This window comes from Ascaphus truei, chromosome 9 (genome assembly GCF_040206685.1).
Source record: "Ascaphus truei isolate aAscTru1 chromosome 9, aAscTru1.hap1, whole genome shotgun sequence".
In the NCBI taxonomy this organism is placed as follows: domain Eukaryota; kingdom Metazoa; phylum Chordata; class Amphibia; order Anura; family Ascaphidae; genus Ascaphus; species Ascaphus truei.
In genome coordinates this window covers 15814061-15839309 of record NC_134491.1, presented here as the reverse complement: position 1 = coordinate 15839309, position 25249 = coordinate 15814061, and the positions used below count along the sequence as shown (strand labels likewise).

The 25249-nt window shown below is 41.2% G+C and overlaps 1 protein-coding gene across 2 annotated transcripts in view; it reads right to left on the bottom strand.

Annotated features, from left to right (window-relative positions):
* Positions 1-2994: 2994 nt before the first annotated feature.
* The window catches only part of TEDC1 (tubulin epsilon and delta complex 1), a 59551-nt gene continuing 37296 nt past the window's right edge, over positions 2995-25249 (bottom strand). Inside the window, exons 8-9 of one of the 2 annotated variants that reach the window (XM_075613484.1) lie at positions 14448-14654; positions 2995-4213 (exon numbers count right to left, since the gene is read on the bottom strand). In XM_075613484.1, coding sequence (XP_075469599.1) covers positions 3845-4213; positions 14448-14654 — 576 coding nt within the window. In that variant the 3' untranslated portion in view covers positions 2995-3844. The remainder of the gene's footprint in view (positions 4214-14447; positions 14655-25249) is intronic. The other variant, XM_075613485.1, reaches the window with a different exon arrangement.

The following is a 25249-nucleotide window of genomic DNA, read 5'->3' as shown; positions in this document are numbered from 1 at the left end:
ACACACACACACTAGAAAAAGAACAAAATAGTTTTATATATATCGATTTTGTTCTGAGACTGAACTGCAAGGAAGTTGGCATCTGTTTCATTTATTTGTGTTTAGACAGAATGAGAACTATTTAATACACAGATATGGTAGGTTCTACACCAATTATTCCTTGGTCCTAAATAAAATGCACTATGCATTGCCACATTATAAAAAGGCTAGTTTATTCATTAACTTTGTGGGGCTAGTAGGTCCTTCAAAATTGCGCTGCAAGATGTTGTACAAAAGCCAAAGGTGATTACACTTACAGTTTCAGGACTCTTAAGAGATCTTTTTCTTTCCTTTGGAAAAGTTGAAGCCTGACACCGAGAAACTACAGGCTATGGGGATGCAGACTATTTTGCAGAATGAATACATGCTGAAATACAACATTTGCTTCAATGGGAATAATTTAAAGCCACAGGGAATAGTCTCTGCTGTTTTGTCGAGTTTAAAAGCTGGATCCTGGTTGAGAAATACTTTCTTCAACTGAACTCTGACTTTTGTTACTCCTGGTATGAAACCTCTTTACATTGCCCTGCGATATGTTACTCTATCCACAGGAACATGCTGTAACCAAGGAAACTCCCACTTGTGAGGGTAGAAAATTGTGCCGTTATCGACATGAACGCACTAAATATTTTAATTAAACTCCATGTGTCTTTAATTGTGCAGAGGGACAATAATTCAATCAATGGTGATGTAAAAATATTTAGAATACACCTTATTATACAGGATTCAGCAATTTAAACTTTTCTCTTATAGCACTTTTCTTCCAATGAGACTGGGGTGAGCGTCACAAATACAATAAGGCAGGGGTTCTCAACTCCAGTCCTCCGACCCCCAACAGGTCAGGTTTTCAGGATATCCCTGCTTCAGCAAAGGTGGCTTAGTCAAAGACTGAGGCACCTGTGCTGAAGCAGGGATATCCTGAAAACATGACCCGTTGGGGGGGGGGGGGGAGGGGTCTGATGACGGGAGTTAAGAACCCCTGCAATAGAGCGTGCAGCAAGGAACATATAATTTTACAGGCACAGTCCCTGTCCGACTGGCACTAAACATACACTGTATATTATATGCCCAAGGTCACAAGGAGTTAGCACAGGGAATTTAACTGGGTTCCCCTGCTTCAGCGTCCGTTTCTCCAAGTCAGTGCGTTGACTCACCGAGCCTTTCCTTCAGCCAACATTACCGTGTTACTAAATCTCTCATATTAAAAAGAACATCTGAAAAGTCAGCCATCGGCTTATTGCTTTTCATGACGACATTATTTACAAAGTGGAAGTCAAATAGTTTAAACCAGTAGTTTTTCGGACAACCAGTAAATATTGTATGTATAAGTGCAAAGGGCTGAAGGAGGAACTTGGTAAGAATTCTGTTTTTGAACCGAGTGAACATGGTTTAAACTCCAGTGTATTCAGCTATCCTTGTGAAGATGGCCTTTATTTATTACTATAGCAACCATTTACAAAATCACACCCCCTTCCTCTTCTGAAAAAGGCTCTGGCACAACCCTTTTTTTAGCCCTGCCCTCTCTCTAGCAGTGCACAAATTGTATCTAGTGACTGCCTGGTCACAAGATCTTCCCCACAGAACTTTGCATCTTTGGTCCTCTTCTGCTGCACTGACAGCCATTTAGTGAACAGCCGAGCCGAATCTTCGCTCACGGATTGATCGGCAATTTAGCTAATTACTTATTGTATGGATTGTATTGATGCACATATTAAAGGGGGGAAAACCCCACAGCTTGGACTGTGGTTTTAATCTCCCTCCGGTACTAACAGTACTCACTGGGTCTGTACAATGCTATGTGCACACCATCAGAGTTATATAAAAAAAATCATTAATATTACAGATGGATTGGTTGTTCATGAAGCATGATGTAGTCTGTGGGCCATAAGAAGAGCTGTAGGTTTTAAAAATTACAGTTGTAAATAAAGACAATTCCTAGAAGAAAACATTACTAAAACTGTGCATTTTTGCCTTCATCACTAGTTGAAGAAATATATTTATCCATTTAACAATAATAAAAAAAAGACAAAAATACCTATTTCTACATCCACTGTGACAAAATACATAGTTGAATACTTAAATGTTAGTATTCTCATGAGTAAGGGTCATTTAGTTAAACCCTTTGGCCAAAGCGTTATAAACCTGCAGCCACTTCATGCGTGATCATTCTCCCTCCACTGCAGAGTTAAATGAGAATTTACAGGTAGTGGTATGACCTGCATACTGGTCATGCCTTGAAGTGGCTGCAGGCTTATAACTAAATGACCCTTACTCATGAGAATATGAACATTGAAGTATTTAACTACTGTATGTATTTTGGCACATTGGATGTAGCATTGGGCATTTCTGTCTTTTGTTGGATACATTTGGCCACTCTCAGAAGCACTCCTTTTGAGATATATATATATCTATATATATATATAGATATATATATATCCCTTGCTGGAGTGGAAGTGCTGGGTGATAATGGTGAAAGGCAGGGTTGCAGACCTGTCTAAGACATGTAAATGACCACACAGTAATATTTCCATTTGCTATATGCTTTACTGTGTGGTGAAACCTATCCCATGCTTCATTATACATAGCCAGTATAACCAACCTCACACTGATGAGACCCATTAAGGTCGAAACGGCTGTCTGTGGGTGGGTTTACTGGCTATGCATCTTAACTCAGGCTGTGCTCAAAGCTGTGAAATGCAGCAAGCAAAAGCTTTCAGGGGACCATAGTATATGGTTTTGAAGCAAAAGGTGGCACTGTGTGCTCATTTGCATGTCATTTCCCAGAATCCCTTGCTGCAGTGGAAGTGCTGTGTGATAGTGGTGAAAGGCGGGGTTGCAGACCTGTCAAAGACATGCAAATGAGCATACAGTAATATTTCTATTTGAGATATAAAATGTGGTGGGTTCTGGGGTTAGAGCTTGCAGGGACTGTGTGTTCAATAATAAAGAAGAAACTTACAATATTATTAATTATTATTTTGCATATAAAACTTCCATTTTGAATTTTGAGAAAGAAAGTATATTCACAAAACAAGGAAAGTATTACATGGGATACCATATGAAACACATTATTTTACTTCCATTTCCCATCATGGTCTGGTATTCTCTTGGTAAAAAGTTGTAAATAATATAAACTCTTTCAGCACTTCCTTACTGAAGTTTCCCGGCTTATCAAAGAAAAGGCATTCCATAGAAAGTCAGCAGAGAATGGGATATTCTCCTGAGATAAATCTGGTATATTTTATTTTGAACTGATTTTGCTCCAGTTTTGAAGCGGGGAGAATAAAAGAGCCTCCATAATACCCGAGGGGGCTCAAAGCAATGTGATTCAAAGGAGAAAAACTGCATAGCAAGTTTACCTGTTCAATCTGTAATTTAAGATATAGATATCAATCTATACCAGGTCATCCATATTCTATTGGTTCATTCATACAGTGGATTTGGTTGCTTGCCTTAGTTCTGAACCAGTTTTTCCCACCTAATAACTGATAGAACTTACCATGCTGTTAACAAAAAACCCGATGCAGGTGCTATAGTATTTATCAAAGTCTCCCAGCAGCAAACACAGGCCAAAACTGGTGAAATAAACAATATGGGATCTATCAACTGAAGAGCATCCTATTCAAAGCACTTTGATTTGTGTTCAATCAGACACATAATATATTAGCTTGTTGTCAATAGTGTGCAGTGATTAATTACTGCAACTAACACTATAAATTAGCAACCCAATGCATATCCAAGTTGTAAACTAAGGGTGTACAAGAACTGATCATTAAAGATCTTATATTTATTGTCCTCAAAGTAGTTAACGCTTTGGAGGAGGGATACAGATCACTCCTTCCAATCCTTCGGCAATATCATCCAACCTGCACCTGCATTCTTCCTGCAGCCTTTGAAGTTCTGCTTCCATATTAAGCCCAGTTTTCTGTAATTTTTTAATCAATTCGGGAGCAGAGACAGCTCTTGTATTAAGGTCCTTGTGAACAGATCCAGAGGGACCTCCTTTTTGAAGGCTGCTGCTTTCTTTAAACACCAATCTAAACGGGCCATGCAGGTCTCTGCCCTGGGAGCACTGAAGTTTAAGTTCCTCTGTTTTCTGCCGTACTTCTTGCTTGATTTTCTTCACCATCAAGCACAATTCTTTTTCACTGAGCTCTCTCTCCATTTCTCTGATCTGTAAAAGGCGAGAAAGAGAGAGCGTTTGCATCAATACTACAGTATGCTGCATTGGAAACATCCAGTTCTAATAAAGGTGCAGTCCAGTAGAGCAAGTCAAAACAATTGTTTCTCATCACTGTAATTGTGTTTCTTAGAAAGATTCACTCACCCTTAAAGTAAGCGATGTACTTATTTGTATCTTGTGAAAAATGCATGTATTTCATTTATTCAAGACCATTGACTTAAAACATGATCTACTCCTGATTATCCGCAGGACTGATGATAGCATCATAATTACTTTGTAAACAAACAAACGAGCAAAAAACAACAATTTACTTGTGGCTTTGGAGGACTGACAAATACGTCTCATCACAAACAAACAAAAATGCGAGAAAGATTGGAAAAAGCCTCCAGCACTTGTATACCTTAAACAACGCTAAAAATACTTCTACGTGTCTAACCCCGTTCTCCGCAAAATAATGACTGGTTTGACTTTCTTTCCCCACCATCTCGCTTTCATTTAATAGCTTATGATGTCCCCAATTCTTTCCGCCTCTCTCCTCCAGCATCATTGCTTTCTTCTCACATGCCAACTGAATGCCTTTCTTTTGACTGCTTTCTGTCTAAACTTCATAGCTATCCGACTCTCCTCATCTGCCACCAGGCTATGTGCATTATGATGTCACCAATGAATTATATCTAACGAAGGGGAGGACACTTTTTTTTTTTTATAATATAGTAAGAAAATCTATCTAACCACCATTTTCAGTTGACTTTCATCCTATGATAAATGGCAGTGGGATTGGCAGTTGCAACGGCTCGCTACAATGCAATAACATCTTCTAGGTCTGTTGTCGGATAGGAACTTCGTTGATTGGACATATGCCACAATGCATCCATTTTCCCCTCCATGTTACGTGTATTGCAATATTTTAAGTTGATACTTTGTAATTGTCAATATTTTTTAAACCGTACAAAGTACACATAAGGCTGCGTCCATAGACAGCAGCCGTGCGGAGGCGCGCGGAGGCTGAGGGAAAGCGGGTGCTTTCGCCCGTCCGGGGGCGTATCTATGGGCGGGCCAGTGACGTCACGGAGATGGCTTGCCCTCATTGGGCGAACGCTCACGTGACCGCCCTATCGTGCGAGAAATCAGTTTTGACTGATTTCACGTGCATCGCTCACCCACTCCCGCTTCCGCCCGCCCGCTGTTTACAAGCGATCATTGCATTTAGGCAGTCTGATCGCGCAGCGTGTGGACACGTCAGCGCGGTCTGCCCTACTATGGCCGCAGCATAAGAAAAAAACTCTTGCAGGTCCAATAAAACATGCAGCATAACTAATGTCCAAAACTGAGTGTGCTCCAGGACAAAAAGGGGTAGTACAGGGGTGGCCAACTCCAGCCCTCAAGGCACACCAACAGGTCAAGTTCAGCACAAGTGGCTCAGTCAATGACTGAGCCACCTGTGCTAAGGCAGAGATATCCTGAAAACCTGACCTGCTGGCCCTAAAGAACTGTAGTTTGCCACCCCATGGCTAGTATAACATTTTAGGGTCTATTACTAAACTGTGATGGGCTTTATTGATAGCTAATGGCCATTACCAATAGAAAATGGCTCTCCATTTAGTTAACAGACCCTTTAATCCAGAACCCTAAATTTGTCAGAGAAATATTCTTGATTACCTTTATGACTTGCATCTTAAATCTCAACAGATTCATTGTAAGTATGCTCGGTCTCGTTTCTACATAGAACTGCTGAATGATTGAGAAGATATAAAACATTTATGTTGTGCACCAAGGGCTTATAAATAAATTAAGAGCACAACCCTATGCAACGGTAAATTAAACCTGAAAATCCAAGTACATGAGCTGCAAAATGTCTTAATTCAATTAAACCAACTGAAACAAAAAATGTCTAGTACGGAAGAGAATGTTAAAAGCACACAATGTTCCTGGCAAAGTCCAAGAATGTGGCGTGAAAGACTTGAAGGTAAAATGGCAAGATTACACTTTTGATGAGCAAACTACCTTATTTCCAGAATTAAGGAATAAATACATGAATCCTGAAATGAGTGTTCTAATCTAAAAAATATTAAATAAAAACATGAAAACGTATTGTTAATGAAATAAAGTATTCCAAATGGGTTTAAACAAATATCTCCAGCATGCATTATTAAGAGGCTCAGTAATAATTAGGACCCAGCAGAATACTCCAAATGACTGTTCAAACAGACAAAAGTCTTACATAAATGTGTTTGCTGTTCAACTATAGGGAGCTTTAAGTTGTAAAATACACCCAACTACTGTATAATGAACATTAAAAGTTGTAAAATCCATTCACTAAATCGAATGTATAATTACAACATCAGCTGTGAGCCAAGTTTAAGTACAACTTGCAGATTTTGCCATTTAAGTTTCTGGTTTATCGAGGAAATGGATTCTCTATTAAACAGCAAGCTCCCTCTGGTACCAACTGAGATTCAGGAATAAATTAAAAAAACAAGTCGAAAACCTCATATTGCCTGTCCATGAGTGGCGTTATAGGGAGCACGGGACACAGATTACTTCCGTAAAGCAAATATAATGGGGTAATTTGAATCATGATTACAAGTCTTATTTCAATGTTGTTAAAAAAAAAAAAAAAGCAAAAGTTACAAAATCGCATGCAATTGTTAAAAAATGTAAATTGTCTGCTTCATCATCTTTAGTAATGTTTTGATCACGGGCTTTGTAATCCTTTATTACATACTTCTAAATCCCTAACTTGATATAAATATAAAACATATTTGCAATGTTTTCTACTTGAGATCCTATTTTATTGTAAGTTAAGTACTGTATGAACTTCACACTATTACTATTATTCACAGTTTATTACTGTAAAGTAAAAGATGCTAATCATGTTTTAGGCATTAAAAAAAAAAAAGCTTGTCTACGGCAGAATCATGGAAAATGGGGAAAAAAAATAAAAATGAATGCACTGCCTCTGAATAGGTTGCCTTGCATATTAAAACTACCTTTATGAATGTTTGTGTGGGTGTGTGTAAATGGCTGTTTGTACAACTGCAACAATTTACTTTCCATTAGGACATATTCTAATACACCATTTAATTATTTTTTTTATTAAAAAAGTGAAAAATAGTCTATGTAAATATTGTAGAGTATGTATTTTCTCATCAAAATGCATTTCTCCTATTTGCACAGAACCACTGTATGACATGCGATAGTGCAGTGAGTGAAGCAGGCGTGTGGTACCCGTGGAAGATGTACAGATAGTCACGCGTTTGCCATTTTGTTCAATAGTAACATTTTACTCTTCATTTTTAATTCAATTTTCAGAGTATGTAAACACCTTGCAGGACCAGAAACCAACATAATCACAGCTTAATCATTTGCATCTCCATTGCTGAATTTAGCAAAGAACATTTTGCTTCTCAGGCTGGGGCCATGGTACAGCAGACCGTCGGAGCTGAGCAAACAGACTGCCTTAAGGCAGTATTCGCGTCCATGTGGCATGCGGGCGCGTGCAAACAGGAGGGGGCGCGCGCTGCGCTAGAAATCAGTTCAAACTGATTTCTTGGCTCGACAGGCCGGTCACGTGAGCGGTTCGCCCAATGAGGGCGAACCAGCTGCGTGACGCCCCGTCCACCACGGCCAGGGAAAGCACCCGCTTACCTCGCAGCCTCCACGCGGGCAAAGGCACCATGGCCCCAGCCTTAGGGGTGGGGGCGGAATTCGATATACGCAGAAGCGGCCGCCCAATACGTTGTAGGCTGAAAATCCCAATTGAAGTCTATAAAGAATAAGGCCCTTAGAAGTAATGTCTTCCCTGGCTCTAACCCACTACTGTATGGTTGGTTATCTTGCATTCTCAGCACTGGGCTTCTGAAATACTTGATCATTTGCAGTCTGTGTTTACTTTCCTGTATCAGAATGCATTATACATAAGTCTTCTACATGAGTTTAAGATAACATAGGATCCATTTTCTGATGTGACACTTTTGAGATGCTTGAAATGTAAATGTCATTTTCAGAAAAACAAAATGTTTTATGTATGCAAGACATACTGATACATACTGATTGTAGAAAAGATGACAGTTCTTTCTACTGAAGAAACTTAAGCAGACAAACGGAATGGCATATGCAACTAATATGTGCTAATACCCATTGATTGCAAACCCTCTTGGAATAGCATTGAATGTTGCTAATGTTATAGTGATAAATCACATGTTCAGTTGTAGGGTATTGTACTTGGCTCCACAATTGCCTTCATATATAGAACCAATAAGTAGCATAAGTTTGCACTACAAGAGTATTTGTATTTTCACTCTGGCTAATAAATCGGTCATGTATCGGTCATGTACTAAGAAGTTTGATTAATCAGCTTCTTGCATCTAATGCAGCTGCATGGGGGAAATGGTGCAGTTCAGCAATACAAACGTTGCAGTGCACTCAGACACTGCTTAAGCCTCATTTCAATCTAGTTTGAAGCAGAATAACGCACAGTTGACTATGAATCAGGTTGCATGCATGTTGATGCGTAGTTAACTCCACTTTTCCCTATATTGAAATTGTGGGTTATGTGAAGTGTCAGAATTTGTTCTTATTCCAGATGCAAAAAAAACATGATATTTGCAGTACTCATATTCAAATAAATATATTTACTGCAAGACTAAATGAAATCTGTTAAAGCAAAATCCAAAAATGTTTACCGATGTATGCAAGAGTGACATATGCCCTATGTAATAAACATTGATATTAGACAAGACCCCTTCCAAAGCCTGAAGACCCCTTATAACCCATTCACTAGAATGGGTCAGACCATGTTTTACAGCCGAGCACGGCTTATAATAGAATCATATCCATAAACCTGCACAGAGAAAACATTTTCCTTTAATAAAACCTGGTGTCACGATGACCATTTTACATAGAAAGCAAGTCAAATTAAATGTGTTAGTCATTACTGCTTCTTAACACTCCTCCTACATGGTACACTCAATGCTTCCTCAAGACCCATTACACAGTGTAACCCCCTGTAGAAAGTAAATTTTGACCATTTCTCAAACTACATAAAGAAATTGTGTCAATTGCGGTTTGTTAAGATGCAATGTGTCTGCCCCTTCGCAAATAGTGTCACTTTTTTGTGGTGTTCAAAATGCAATCTAGGCCCATCTGGCAGCAAATGGGTTAAAAGGAGCAAAGATTTGTTGAAATATGTATTAACAATTTTTGTTTTATTTATTTTATATAAAAGACACTCAGAGAGGCCCTGAATTGCTAGTCACAGAGTCGCTGTCCCATCCCTTGCATCTATGAGTGCTTCACTGAATTCATCTATATTCGTATGACCACATTAAATATTGCTTAAATAAAAATAAAACGTTACTGGAGTTACTGCTTAGAGCAATATATTTCAAAAACGAAGTTTGAAGAACGCTAAATCGGGGTGCTGAAATAGATCTACAAGATAGATCTATATTTCTATAGATTTATGCCTGGTATGAAGTACAGGCATACCCCGCATTAACGTACGCAATGGGACCGGAGCATGTATGTAAAGCGAAAATGTACTTAAAGTGAAGCACTACCTTTTTCCCACTTATCGATGCATGTATTGTACTGTAATCGTCCTATACGTGCATAACTGATGTAAATAACGCATTTGTAACAGGCTCTATAGTCTCCACGCTTGCGCACAGCTTCGGTACAGGTAGGGAGCCGGTATTGCTGTTCAGGACGTGCTGACAGGCGCATGCGTGAGCTGTCATTTGCCTATTGGGTGATATGTCCTTACTCGCGAGTGTACTTAAAGTGAGTGTCCTTAAACCGGGGTATGCCTGTATATGGCAACTGTCACCGTTATCCCTCTTGTAACAGCTCCTGTGACAATCACTGTGGCATATTTTTTTACTTAGCCATTCAGGAGTTTGTTCAAGAAACTGATGGTACAGTATATGGGAGAAAAATGAGGTTGGTATGTTACTTAAAAGGTGTATATTGCACTTGTATCGTCTAGTTCTTAATATTTGTTAACCTATTTGTTGCCAGAACCTTTTAGTTTAAAAGGCATCAAGTTCTGGAAGAGTTAACTATTCTTGGACATAGGCAGGTTTCCATCATGTAGAAATTGTAAACATGGGCCGCGTGGACCACTCCCCACCCAAATGCCACACCCACACCACAAACATCCCGGGCAACGCCGGGGCTCTCAGCTAGTGCAAAATAATTCCCTCCAAGAAAAGAAAATTAATGATGACAATGAGATTATGGAAGCATCCTACATTTGCCAAAATAATTGTCATCATGACATTTTCCAAACTGTTTATGTAATGCAAAAAGTTACAGCCGCAATGCTCAGCGATTCAACTGCTGGTACCATCTGCAAATAAACCCAGCTCTCAGACCAAGCTGCAATCACAGACTTCTTATATTCTTAAAGCAGAAGTCCACTCTGTTGAACCCCCCTTCATTTTTGGGGTAGTTTATTACATGATTTTCCAGACTTAAAATGGAGACCCTCAGTTCTGGTTAAGTGCATTATTTAGGAAGGGGGCTTTTACACACACGCACGTTAATTTCTGGGCAGCTTCCGGCATCAATTTTAAATACCCCCCAAAACAGCACGTCAACTGGGTTACTCACCTTTGTAAGACCGTAATGGCCACAAAGAGGCCCGCCCAGTTCCACTAATGTCAAACAAGTACTGCTCTAAATGTGCCATGTAATTCTTAATACGATTACACTGTACATCATAGATGTATCACTACAGTACCTTCCAAATATATTTAGAAAAACAATAAGTGTTTATGCAGTGCATACAACTTTCAACAAGAATGAATGTTTTTCATAGCAGCGGTAACTTTATCTTATAGATTAAAACAGCAATCCTGCCAAAAACGATTTTTAGTTTACCTGGGCCGTGGGGTTCCTTGGAGCAGATCTGTGGTTCTGGGGACCCAGTGCTTCAAGAAATGTGCTGGTTTTGACACAAACTACAAATATGTCTACGGCTTAGGTTGTAACGTTCCACTGTCCGCCGAAATGAGCCTGAACCCACATCTAGTGTGTGGTCAACGGCCAAGTGTTCTTGCTCAGTGGTCAAAAGGGCTCATCATTCAACCATTGGTCTCCGAAGGTCAGGGGACCACGGATCATCTCCGGGGGATCCCCCACTTCAAATAAAAACACAAGCAGCGCAGACTGCTGCTTTTAAGGGCAACATATTCCTTCACACCTTAGCTACTCTTGTGACAAATGTAAACAATGCAAACGACTAAGAAACAAGACCTATTACATGCATCGATTTTATTTGCCCAGTCATCAACACTAAACTACTGAGTTGTTTCTCTGCTAGGATTGATGATTTGGACACAGCACCAAGAATCTAAAGACAGCAGCACAATTTTCTGACTACCTAAACACACTGAAATATTTACAACAGCTGTAAAAACTTCCTTGCGCCTTTTTTTTAAAATTTTATTTACGGAGTAGAGTTCCTTCAACATTTATTGGAACCTAATTTTTCAGCTGGATTTCTTCACAGGCTTAGAAGGTATATATAATAAAGATAAATTGAATAATACTAAGTGCTGTTAGCCCATATACTGAAGTACTGCATAATGCTGTACAAGACAAATTCTAATATGGAAAAGCCTTCTGTGATAACCACTTGAGTAGCTTTATTCAATGATATTCGTCATTATTAGCTGTGCTAAAGCAGAAATTAGGAATCTATGATGGATTTCGAAATGGAAAGCCATTTCAGAGCAACCAATTTAGGCAATGGCACAAGAATATAGTGTTTGCTCTGACCTCACTTCTTTTACCATGTTCAGTATTCTTCAAACTCCATTCATATATCTTCATCTCTCCTTCCTTCTCCACTTCAGTTCACATGAACGATCTGCGCCCTTTGACACCCCTCAGCAATACACCCCCCTAAAAATCCTCCACACACATCCTCCTGCTTTCCATGCTTCTCCTCCTTGATTCTGGGGATGTCTCACCCAATCCTGGTCTCATTTCTACATGCTCTCATCCTCGTCTCCCACATCCAACTTGTCCCTCTGGGGTGTAAACCCGCCGGACCTCATACCCATCCCCTTTTAATCTCCCTCCCCTCTCCCCTGTGCCCGTTGGAATGCACGCTCCCTTTCTAATAAAAAAAAAAAAACGTTTGTCTGTACACCATTTATTTTACTCTCACTCTCTGCTCCTGTTTCCTATAACCAAGACTTGGCTCACATTCTGACACTGCACTGGAAGCTTACCTCTATTATGGTGGCCTTTCTCCCACACTCCACGCACTGATGGCAATCAATATGCTGTCAATTAGATTGTAAGTTCTTCGGAGCAGGGACTTCTTTTCCTAAATGTTACTTTTATGTCTGAAGCACTTCTTCACATTATGTGTTATTTGTATTTTATACACTACCGACACACTTTATTAAAGTGTGGCCGGTACCGCAAGCCGGGAGATTTCCCGGCTTGCTAGTGGCCGCCCCTCGGCGTGCCGCGCGTCATAGACGCGCGGTCACGCGTCTTCGGGAGCCTGCGCCCCCTGCACGCGCGTCCAGGGCTCCCCGAGGGAGCCCTGGTGTCCCGCGATCTGCGGGACGGCGGCAGGGGGTTCCGGGGGACCCGGCGGACCCGGTAGCGAGAGCGCCCCGATCGGAGGGCGCTCTTCCGCTGCTTCGGCGCGCGCCCGTCACACTCGGGCGCGCGCCAGGCTACTGCTGCGGCCAAGAACGGGCAAATGCTCGAATAAACTTGGCCGCAGCAGTATGATTGAGACGTGTATTACTGCTGTGAAGCGCTATGTACATAAAAATATACACATACATACATACCTCAACGCTTTATTTTCCTTCATTTGAGGTTCACACTGTCCAGATTTTCTATCCTATCCCTCTCCACATGGTGGTCATCCATCACCCACCTACCTCTACTCATCGCCAACACCACCTTCTCCTTAATCAATCTCTTTATGGGTATACCCCAGTGGTCTGTCCTGGGACCTCTTCCCTTTACATTCTCTAGGTCAGGGGTGAGCAAAGTTTTTAGGCCGCGCCCGTGTCTCAGTCCCTGCGCTTGCGCGCCACCCCTCCCGAGTGACCCTGCAGCGTCATTTGACTCACCTTGTCATGACGACGCAGCACATCACGCCATATCGTCATAGCGACGTGAGCAGAAGCCGGTTAAATCCCGGTGAGTACAGGTTCCAGAGGCCTCACGCGGTCCCCTGGCATTTACTTTAAATGCCTCAGGAATGCGCGCAGGGCCTCTGCAACCGCCCACACCCTCCCAGAAAAAGCCTGCGCCCCGCCCCCCCGTTTGCGCACCGCGGCTCTAGGTGACCTTTTTGTATCTTTTGGGCTTAAATACTGTATGCTGATGAGACAAATGTACCTTTTAAATTCCTGACTTTACACTTGCTATACAGACCAAAGTCTCTGAACGGCCCTCGCCACCTCAAACGTAACATGTCAAAGATGGAGCTCCTCATATTTCCACCCAAGCCTCGACCTACTGCCCCCTTCTCCATTACTGTTGGCAGTACTATCATACAGCCAGTATCACGAGCACGCTGCCTAGGGGTCACATCTGACGTCTCCCTCACATTCTCCTCGCACATTAACAATGTAGCTAAAACCTGTCGATTTTTCCTCCGTAACATTGCACAGATTCGCCCTTTATCTAGCCTAAATGCTGCTGCTAGAATCACTTTACGCTCTCCTAAATCTGTCTCCGCATCTCTCCTGCTGAAATCCCTCCTCTGGCTTTCTATTAAATCCCTTATTACTCACAAAATTCTCCTACTCTCTTTTAAGGCTGTCCACGCCCCTGCCCCCTCCTTACATCTCACGTGTAGTACTGCTGTAAAGATCTATGTACATGGATGGCGTTATACAAATAAAGATATACATAGCCCTGCATCATATTTTTTTGACGGGTACAGTCCCACATAGAACCAAAAGTGAACTAATGGCGGCGATAAGCCGACATGTTAAATAAGGGTTATTGATGGTCTATTTAGTAATACAACAAGTTTTGTGAGCTTGGGCAAGTTTCTTTTTCTTCCTGTATTTAATGCACCAAAAATGTGACTGTAAGCTCTTTAAGACAGAATCAGTAAATGTCTGTTTAACACTGCACACTTTGACTATTACTTATAAGAATCATTATATTGTTCTGTTTATTCCCTTCTATTTTAATAGAGCCTCACATACAGTATGCTCTGGTCAAGCCATACCTGTTCATTCCATGAGGACTTCTTGCATGACACGAGTTCTTGAAGCTGATCATGTAGTTCTACAATATCTTGGTTTAACCTGCCAATATCACCGGTAAGATTATTGCTCCACTGCTGAAAGCCACCTGGAAAAGATCTGCTCCCAGTGTTGAGATTTTGTATAGAGACGCTCCGTTCATCTGCAAGACTGGACTCCAAGACACTTTCCTATGGATAAGCAAAAATGGCAAAACTAATTTCCCATTATAAATGTTTATTGTATAGAAAAATGTACTTTTAACATTACTGTATGCATGTTTATATACAAACGGTCCGTTAAACCCAATTACTATGTTGCCCTATTAAAAAAATTCTTGCATTGGCCTTTTATAACCTTAAAGGACTGCAATATTATGCGAGAAGAGCATAAAAGCTCTAAAAAGTGAATGGACAACAAAAACTTTTTTTCTTGCATCTGTTGGAAGACGGTTAAGCAACTATCTTGGACTTGACACAGCAGAGTTTGAGAAAGCAGACTTGGCGAGGATTTTTGTCTCGGATAAAATGGAGGAAAAATTATACACCCTGATGCAAAATAGTATTCATCGCAATTTAATGTGCCTGGTGGCTTCCTATAGCCACTCCATCAAATCATACAATATAAATCAAATAGAGGTAAAAAAAAATATATATCCAAAATGGTACTCGATTGCATCCCAATAAGGTCAATTGCATCCTTTTATGTATAGCCCGAACATGGTATTATGAGTAGAAATAGCAACATATTTGGTCACATATAGAACTTCCAATATACAGTTTAAGAGTGGAGCTTTCTCGCTTTAACAATACTGAAAAGAAGACAAAATTCAACATAATTACTGCAACTATAGTTTGCTAGGCAGGCTTTTCCTCCACTGTATAAAGCATGCAATAAATGACAGGTTTTAATGTAAAGACGCTGCCTGCTAGATTACCAACCATTGTTAATCTTGATTATGTAGCTGCATTTAATTGCTGAAAGGGAAGAGAAATGAGAGTAGAATTAAAAATGACCAATTTGTCTCTGGAAATTAGAATTTGTAGCCACAGTTGGAAATGTGGACATGTATATTTCTGCACCTGCTGATTGGGCTAAATACACAGAACTGCGGAATCTGTGCAGCTGGATTTCACTGGGGTTGACTGGCTCTTGCTTTCAGTTAATGCCGGTGATGGATTATTGTGCTTTCTACACTGGAATCAGGACACAGACATCAACACAATACAGTATTAAAAGTTGATAGAAAATAGTTTAGCATTTTGCATTGAAGAGGTTGGACAAAAATGCTGCAACATACCTTGTTGTTAATTGAGAAATTGTACTGTATATATCTGAATTCATTGTACAATCTATACTATAATTCTAAGTTGAATTCCGTTCTCCGTTTGTATGTCAGAAACATCGAAATCTCAGAAACTGCACCACAAAACTTTCACTGTACATTCTGCTGCGGATTTGTAGGTCAACGCAACTATTTTGAGCTTCCAATATCACTCACCTCCCAAATTATGGACATTCTAATGTCCAGCAAATCTCTTAGTGCAGGAGCAGAGGGACGGGGGGCGTGGCTACTAAGGGAGGGGGCGTGTCCTTGCTGTGTGACATGTGCAGTGATTCTCAACCGGGGCTCAGTGGAGTAGTGTCCCTATCCCTGGCTCACGCCCTCCGCTCTCCCCCTCCCTCCTCGGAGCGTGCTATTGCAGCCTGGCACTTGGGGGGACGAGAGGCTGCTGCTTCTCCTTACATGTGAGCTGAGGGAAGGAGGGAGAAAGGCTGCTTTTGCTTGCTGCAAACTTTGTGTGTGACACTGTGACTGTGACAGTGTGTGTGTGACTGTGTGTGTGGGAGAGGAGGGAGAGGCAGAGGAGGGAGAGGCAGAGGAGAGAGGAGGGAGGCGCAGAGGAGAGAAAAGGAGGGGAGAGAGAGAGAGAGAGAGAGAGAGAGAGAGAGAGAGAGAGAGAGAGAGAGAGAGAGAGAGAGAGAGAGAGAGAGAGATCGAACGATCCGTGGGGGGGGGGGGGGGGGTGATGTGAGATACAGGGTGGGGGGGGAGGAGATGTGAGATGCAGGAGGATGGGGAGGTGATGTGAGATGCAGGGGGATGGGGAGGTGATGTGAGATGCAAAGGGGGGGGGGGTGATGTGAGATGCAGGGGGATGGGGAGGTGATGTGAGATGCAGGGGGGGTGATGTTTAAACCAAAATCATTACAAAATATATACACATTGTTCATTCAAAAGTATGAGTTCATTATTTTTTATTACCCCTACTGCTTTACACGTCTATTTTGAGATTTACCCCTGTCGAACATGTGTCATCCAGATAGGGGTTCCCCGAAATTTTACAAAATACTTAAAGGGTTCCTCCAAACAAAAAAGGTTGGGAATCACTGGTCATGTGAGATGTGTGGGGAGATGTGCCAGCAGGGGGGGGGGGGGGTAGGAAGAAAAGACGGGGAGGAAAAAGTGCAGATGGACTGGGATACGCGCAGGAGCAGCATCCACCGCCGGTCTGACCTTCCCTCGAGTATCCGCTTTGTTGGAGCAGCAGCAGCCGCCGCCATGAGCGACGTGGATGAGAAGCAGTTCGAGGGCAGAGTGAGTATACCGAGCAAGGACCCTCCTGTACAGCAGCACGTATTTCATGTGTATATGTTCGCGTTGGCCAGTCCCCGGGGCGGTGACTGGCGCAGCCCTGTCCCAGTAATAAAACAAATAATACGGCCGGAAAGTAGTGCGAATCCGGATTAAACATCCTTTTACGGGTGGCAGGGGTGTTTGCTGTGAGGCGATGGTCGGTGGTTATGAGGTGATGGCGTGTGTGTCTGTCACAAGATGGCTCCTGTCTGCCACACAGAGGAGTGGGGTCTTCTCAGATATATATCCTTATACACTACGATAAATATACCGCAAAACAAACCACATATCGAATATAATTCGTTTAGTGCTATCACTATAGTGTATATATTCATCTCTACAAATAAACTTTCCCTATAAATGCTGCCAACAGGTCCTCTATCCCAGAAATATATATCCCCGAGTTTGATTTATATACACACACATGTACACGAAACTTGCTTCCCCTGGAAAAGTAAGTGTATGTATGTATGTATGTATGTATGTATGTACAAGAAATTCAGTCAGCACACTGTAGTTGAAAATATTGAAACAGCAGATGCTAGTCCCATAAAGAGCAAATATCATACGAACCAATCCAAAGACCAGTAAAGAGACAGCAGACTGCACTGGGTTAATCCAAAGATATGTATTCACAACATGAAATACACGTAAGCCAACGTTTCGGTCCCACAGAGAGACCTTCCTCAGGGCCGTGCAACCCACAAGTGCAAGTGACCAAATGACATATGTATACATATGTATATATATATATATATATATATATATATAAATATATACATATATACATATATACATATGAGAGAAAGAGAGAAAAAACAGGCGCACACCTAGTGCATTAAAGTAAAACAAATATTTTATGGAACATTAAAAAGACAAATGCCCACTCACAAATCAGAAGATAATAACGAGCATTTATGAGATTGGCCCTCATAAGCCACTGGCAGCGTCTCAGTCAGCAATGGAGTCTTCCCCTACACACGTGTTGCGCAGTCTCCTTCGCCGGAAATGACGTCCTCCCGGCGTGTGTCCCGCAACAGGAAATCCCTCCAGGAAACAAGGACTGTGTCTGCTTCGTTCGTGCTGTTGTACCACCAACGATAGTGGAAATCTGCCAGCTCCTTCTTGTATGGCTTGCCGCTCTCAATGCTGCATCCACAATGTACTGTGTTCAGTGGGAAAGTGCCTCCTCCGTCTCAGCCACGCCCTACGCGTTTCGTCATCAAGGATGACTTCATCAGGGGATACCCATTGGTTGTAACCCCACAGTATTTATAGACAGGTTAATTTGCATACATAATTGAAAGATAACTATTGCATCATTAATTACATGATTTCAAACCTTCCATAGATATGGTGTTTCCTTATTACATTGATTGCTATGGAAAGGTTTATGAGAGCACCACTGTTTTTGCAAAAGATGAAGTATAGCTCATTAATATAGCAGTATTATTTTATTTCAATAAATGATCAAATAATATTAAAAGGATATTTAAAAATAAAAATAATAAATGATTTAAAATAACACTTATGATGTACAGAGGGGGTTAATAATATATATTTTAATGACATTTTAAATTTTAAAGTAAGCTTTTAAAACTTTTAAAGTTCTACAAATAAAGAAAAGTATATATTTTGAAGAATATATATTTATTTAATTAGTGATATTAAATTCAAAAATCAAGAAATTCTAAAAAACTCAAGAGTTGGAGAATATAGGTGACAGTGAATACAAAACCACCCTGTATCCCACTTGATAATTAACATATGAATCAATTTAGGTTTAAATACAATTATATACCTGTTTTTATTCATTGCAGAAAGAATGAATACCAAGGATTGTTGTTGAAGTCAGAGGAACAGCAATAGTTGTTGTTGACAAGGACAGAAGAAATAACAAAACGATATGTAGTATATATGTGTACTATGTATATAATGGAGTGAATATGAAAGATGAAATATGTGTGTAGGTTGAACTCTGTATGTGAATAAAGTGTAGTATAATGAAAATAAAAATATAATGAGTGAAATATATTATGTTATAGGTGATCCCTAAACATATACTTAGTGAATTAAATGTGATATTCATAATATTAAAAATAAATTGTACAAATGTAAATGTTGTGGGATGCATATAAAGTGATGATGATAATTAATGAATATTAAGGCAGAACCTGTCCCTGGACTTGAACAGACACAACACAGCAAGATGTAATAAAATGTATGCTACACCAGGATGGACACTTATAACACACAGTGTATTAGAAGACCTGACATGTAACTATAGTTCAGAGGGAGTGCTGCCTGAGCACTCAAACCAGACCTCCGAAGGATCACCCTTTGAGTGATCACACTATAGTACTAATGTCGATGTGGTCATTGTGTCCCTTTGGGTGTAATGTATCCAAAATGTATATCCAATAAGTCTCCCTCATACATAATCTTTTGAAGCGATCCCCACCCATAAAGGTAGGAGGGATGTACTCGATGCCCATAACTCGTAGGGACTTAGGGTCTTTAGAGTGTTCATTACAGTAATGGCGGGAGAGGTTGTGTGTTTGACACCCATTTATTATGTTTCTTCGATGTTCAAGAAACCTCGTGCTTAGGGCTCTTGATGTGCGGCCTACATATTGTAGACCGCACTCACATGATATAAGGTATATGACATATTCACTGAGACAATTAATGTACTCTACTATATCATGTGAGGTGCCGTTGGAAAAAGATTTAAATTTGTTTGTTTTAATCAAATGTTTGCACGTTAGGCATCTGCTTCTCCCGCACCCAAAGTTCCCCTTAACCCTAGTGGGAATGGATCCATTTATTCTGGAACTATTAATTACCTTTGATGTTTTTAGTTTGCTAGGAGCAATCATGGTTTTGATACTCCTAGCTTTCCTAAAAGTAACAGGAGCGTATTTTGGCAATAGATGACCAATTTCTGGATCGCTGACCAGGATGTTCCAATGGTCATTCATTATTTTTTTAATTTGTTTGGCAGATTGATTAAATTGTGTGATAAATTTAGGCACCGATCCATGGGATGTAACCTCTTTTTTAGTTATTGTTTTTCTTTTGGATTTTTCCAACAGAGATGTACGATCCAGTAAACTAGCATCTAAAAAAGATTTATTGACAATTGCCATATCATACCCTTTCTCCTGAAACTTAAATGAAAGATCTGTGCCCTGGGTCAAAAAATCCTTGTCCATTGAACAGTTGCGTCTTAATCTGTGGAACTGACTCTTTGGTACATTATCTAACCATTTTTTGTAATGATTGCTACCATACTGTAGGTAGCTGTTTGCAGCCACAGTTTTAAAATGTGTTTTAGTGTGAATATCATTCTGAGGACCCACAAATAGCTCTAAATCTAGAAATACTATAGTGTCTGGGTGAATATTGTATGTAAATTTCAATCCCATCTTGTTGTTATTGAAGGATTCCAGAATTGTCTCCAGGGTGCCCCTCTCACCATCCCAAATAATAAGAATATCATCTATGAAGCGACCATAGAAGACCAAACCCGCCCCCAGCACAGCATTCCCCCACACATGGGTACTCTCCCACAGTCCCATGTATAAGTTGGCATAGCTAGGAGCAAATTTGGCTCCCATGGCCGTTCCACAGATTTGCAAATAATATGTGTTCCCAAATAGAAAATAATTGTGATTTAACATAAACTTAATGCATGCTAAAAGAAAAGACCTTTGTGAAGAATGTAAACTAGAATCTAATTGTAAAAAGTGACTAATTGCCTGGATACCTTTTAAGTGCTCAATACAGGTGTAAAGTGAAGATACATCGCAAGTGACCCAGTGATAGGTATCCTTCCATTTAATGTCACTGATTGAGTCAATGACATGCAACGTGTCCCGTATGTATGAGCGCAATTTGATGACATGAGGCTGTAAATAGTAATCTACATATTGAGACACGTTGGACGTCATCGAGCCAATACCCGACACAATGGGCCTCCCTGGTGGTTTAACTATATCTTTGTGTAATTTGGGAATGTGATAAAAAATAGGGGTTCTGGGGTGTTTAATATATAAAAACCTGTGCTCTAATTTGGAAATAATCCCTTCAGAGAATGCACCCTGGAGAAGATTCCGGAACTCCAACTGATAACACTCAGCAGGGTCCTCAGTAAGAATTTGATAAGATGTGGTATCAAGGAGGAGGCGATGGGCCTCACAGAGATAATCCGCCCGATCCTGCAGGACAATCGCCCCCCCCTTGTCTGCTTGCCGAACAATTAGATCGTTATTATTTTTTATATTCAATAAAGCTTGATTTTCCTCTTTTGTGAGATTATTAAATTTCAGTTCCACATTATCAAGACACAACTGTTCTAGGTCTCTCAGGACTACTGTATAAAAAGTTTCAATAAAGTTACCCTTTGATTGATAAGGGAAGTATGTTGATTTAGGGACAAATGGCGACGATTTACATCTCAATAGACTACTTTGATCTGTTTCAATAGGGCAAGAATTATATTCCAACAAAGGGTTCGTATCTTCCTCATGAATAGTAATATCCAGAAGTGAGTGTTTGACTGAATCCTGATTATCAACCATTGATCTCTTTATGGATGGACCCATAAGTGTATCAAACTGTTGTATATTTTTTTGTCCACTCCCTGCTTGATCTGATTCTATCAAAAACGAAGTTAGAGCATCTATACATTCTCTTTCTTGTGTATTAAATATAGATTCCAAATTCTCATCCCCCTTTTGGGTGAAGTGTCGCATCAAGGTTAACTTACGGATGTATCTGTTCAAGTCCACGAACAGGTCAAACCGATTAGGTGTACTACTGGGTGCATATGATAGACCCTTAGCTAGCAGAGATATGTGATGTGAAGTGAGAGTATGTGATGAAAGGTTATAAATACCATATTTGTGTGGTGTGTCTATATACATATATACATATATACATATATACATATATACATATATACATATATACATATATACATATATACATACATATATACACACACACACACACACACACACACACACACACACACACACACACACACACACACACACACACACACACACACACATATACATAGAATTATAGTGCAAGTTAGATTCCGTCTGTTTGTTTGTATGTCCGAAGCATCGAAATCTCAGAAACGGCACCACGGAGCACAACGAAACGGTCACTGGACATTCTACTGCGGATTTGGCAGCGAGGGGACATGCCACAGCAGCGCGGGGGAGATGTGGCGCCAGCGGGGAGGGGGGAGGGGCCGGGGACATGTTCCGGCAGCGGGGGGGAGACACACACACAGAGACAAATCTCACCCGCACTACATCCAGCAGCAGGTGGGGGGGGGGGGGGGGGCGGGATAGAGGGGCGCCGGGGAGTTGTGCTGCCAGCGGGGGAGGGGAGGGGTGGGGACATGTATTCCATATTACATTCCCGGGCGAAGCCGGGTACAAAAGCTAGTGTTGTATAAATGAGTTCACACTATTTTTAACCATCCAGAGCTCACCTCTCTGTATTGGTTTAACCTATACAAAGAATGGCCAACTCCAGTTCGCAAGGGCCACCATCAGGTCAGGTTTTGAGGATATTCCTGCTCCAGCACAAGTGGCTCCATCATTGACTGAGCCACCTGTGCTGAAGCAGGGATATTCTTAAAACCTGACCTGTTGGTGGACTTTGAGAACTGGAGTTGGCCACTCCTAACCTTTACAGTGCTGGGGGTCTGGCAGCACCAGTGTGCCACTGGACCTCCGGGTCATGTGATCTCACCCGGCACCAGATGCTGGTACTCTGCTCAGTCGGAACGATCAGCACGATCATCCCAAGAAAACGAGCAAGTGGCCATGACATACCGGGTAGGGTATAAGGGCATGTCAGGGCCCATGTCATACAAGGTTCATCATAAGGGTGCTGCATAGGTTAAGACAGGGGTGCTCAACTCCAGTCCTCAGCCCCCCAACAGATGTTTTCAGGATATCCCTGCTTCAACACAGGTGGCGCAATCAGTCCCTGCTTCGACTGAGCCACCTGTGCTGGGATATCATGAAAACCTGACCTGCTGGGGGAGGAGGGGGGGAGGGGCGGGGGATTGAGGACTGGAGCTGAGCACCACTGTGTTAAGTAACTGAAATGTATGCAGAAGTATGCATGTTCTTGTATTTTGTTGTTGCTGCTTCACTCCATATTAAGCAGAAGCCTTTATACCTGCATTACTCCATGTTCTGCTGAACGGTGTGTAACAGCAGAATTAGTTTTCAAAAAGGGTTTGCGTATTCCCCTATAAGAAGTTTAATTTGCTAACTCTGCCCTGTCAGCATTGTTATAAAGTGGTGTTTTTGTAACTGTATTCCTTTATTCTAACTTTAAATCATGTGAAGGTTTTTACCCCACAATTGCACCACTTCTGCCTTGATATACACGCCGGGATTCACAGACCTCCAATCCAGGTTATCGCACCGCAACACCACGTTAACTGGCGTTAACTTGAATGCCAGCTAACCCAGGATTGCGGGGGAATGATTTGTATTAGGCGTTAGTGCATGTACCCCATATAACCCCCACATCTGTAGCTCTGCTGCATTCGCCCAGCGCCTTGCAAAGTGATTGAAGTCAATATAGCAAGGAGCTGACAAACCGTAGCCCAAATCGATGCCGATCCTCTGTATTCTCGTACAGACGCGCAGCTTTCGGTATTCCATAAATCTGACGTGCACTTTTCTATGGCATAACAAGGCTATTTGCAGACGGTAGGGAAAATTATGCCGGGTACACCATAAGGTCCTGCATATCTCCTCCCTCATTAGATGCCCTAAACCTGCTGAAATATGCACATCATTTCCCCAAGCTATTTTTGCCAGAGTAAAATGTCAAGTCATTATCACAGTATTATTCCGATTCGGGTTTCCTCCTTCCCTCTGTTATTTCCTTCTTGATTAGTATGCGCATTTTTTATTTGATCTTGAGGGGGAAAAAATCTCACACGACTGCCACTACAAGAGATAAAGCGCCCATTAAACGAATCTACCCATACAACGAATCACATATTTATAAACGAGTGTGTATGTATATGTACAGATGTAGGTAACTGCTGCATGGGACATACACCACACACTAGAGGGAGAAGCTACATTCTTTTACATCATGCTTTTGTTTTTTACAATACACGCAGCTGAGCACCAATGGTTGCAATAATGTTGGTACTTGCACGGCCCGCACACACACAGGATGTATATACAAAACACACATATACTAGAAAGGACTGCGCACACAATGTATATACAAACACATACTACAGTAGCACGGCCCGCGCACATGCAAAGGATATATATACAAATAAATCATCTGCAAACTACACGAATTTCACAAAAATTGCCAGTAGCTTGTAAAACTTAGTGATTAAGCGCCTGTTATAAATTACTTCAAAGCTCCAGTCCTCAAGGGCCACCAACAGTTAAGGATTTCAGGATATTACTGCTTCAGCACAGGTGGCTCAAATCAGAGGCTCAGTCTTTGACTGCACCACCAGAGCTGAAGCTGGGATATCCTGAAAAACTAAACTGTCGTGGAGGCTTGAGGACTGGAGTTGAGCACCCCAGTTATAGGCAACAAGCGGTGTGTGTGGCAGCAGAATGCCTGAACCCAATGACATACTGTACTTGGCATAAGAACAAATTGCTATGACACACTTACTGCAAGAGATCAATCATATTTGTTGTAGCAGAGCAGAGTTTGGAAAAAACTGTTCACTGATTAGGCTGTACAACCCATGTAAAGAATGATGAGGGAACTGTTTGAGTATTTGAAGATCAGAAGGATAACAGATTTAACCAATTAGCCTTGCTCAAGCAGGGAGTTAGAAAGCAAAGACTGGGGTGGCCATTTCCCCACATTGCAAATACATGCTTTAGCCTTTCAATTACCCATTCAATTTTTTAAACATCTGAAACATCTATTTTTACCCAAATCCATTTCCAGTGAAGTGCTCCATATAAATCAGTTGATCTGGAACATCAGCAACTGCTTAGTCTGTCTCCCCGATGCATCCTTAAAAATGACATTAGAAGCACACTGGCTTCTTCTGTCCCTTGTTATATGGGTTGGTTTTATGTTTTTATTTATATTGTGAAGGAAGGATGATGTGCT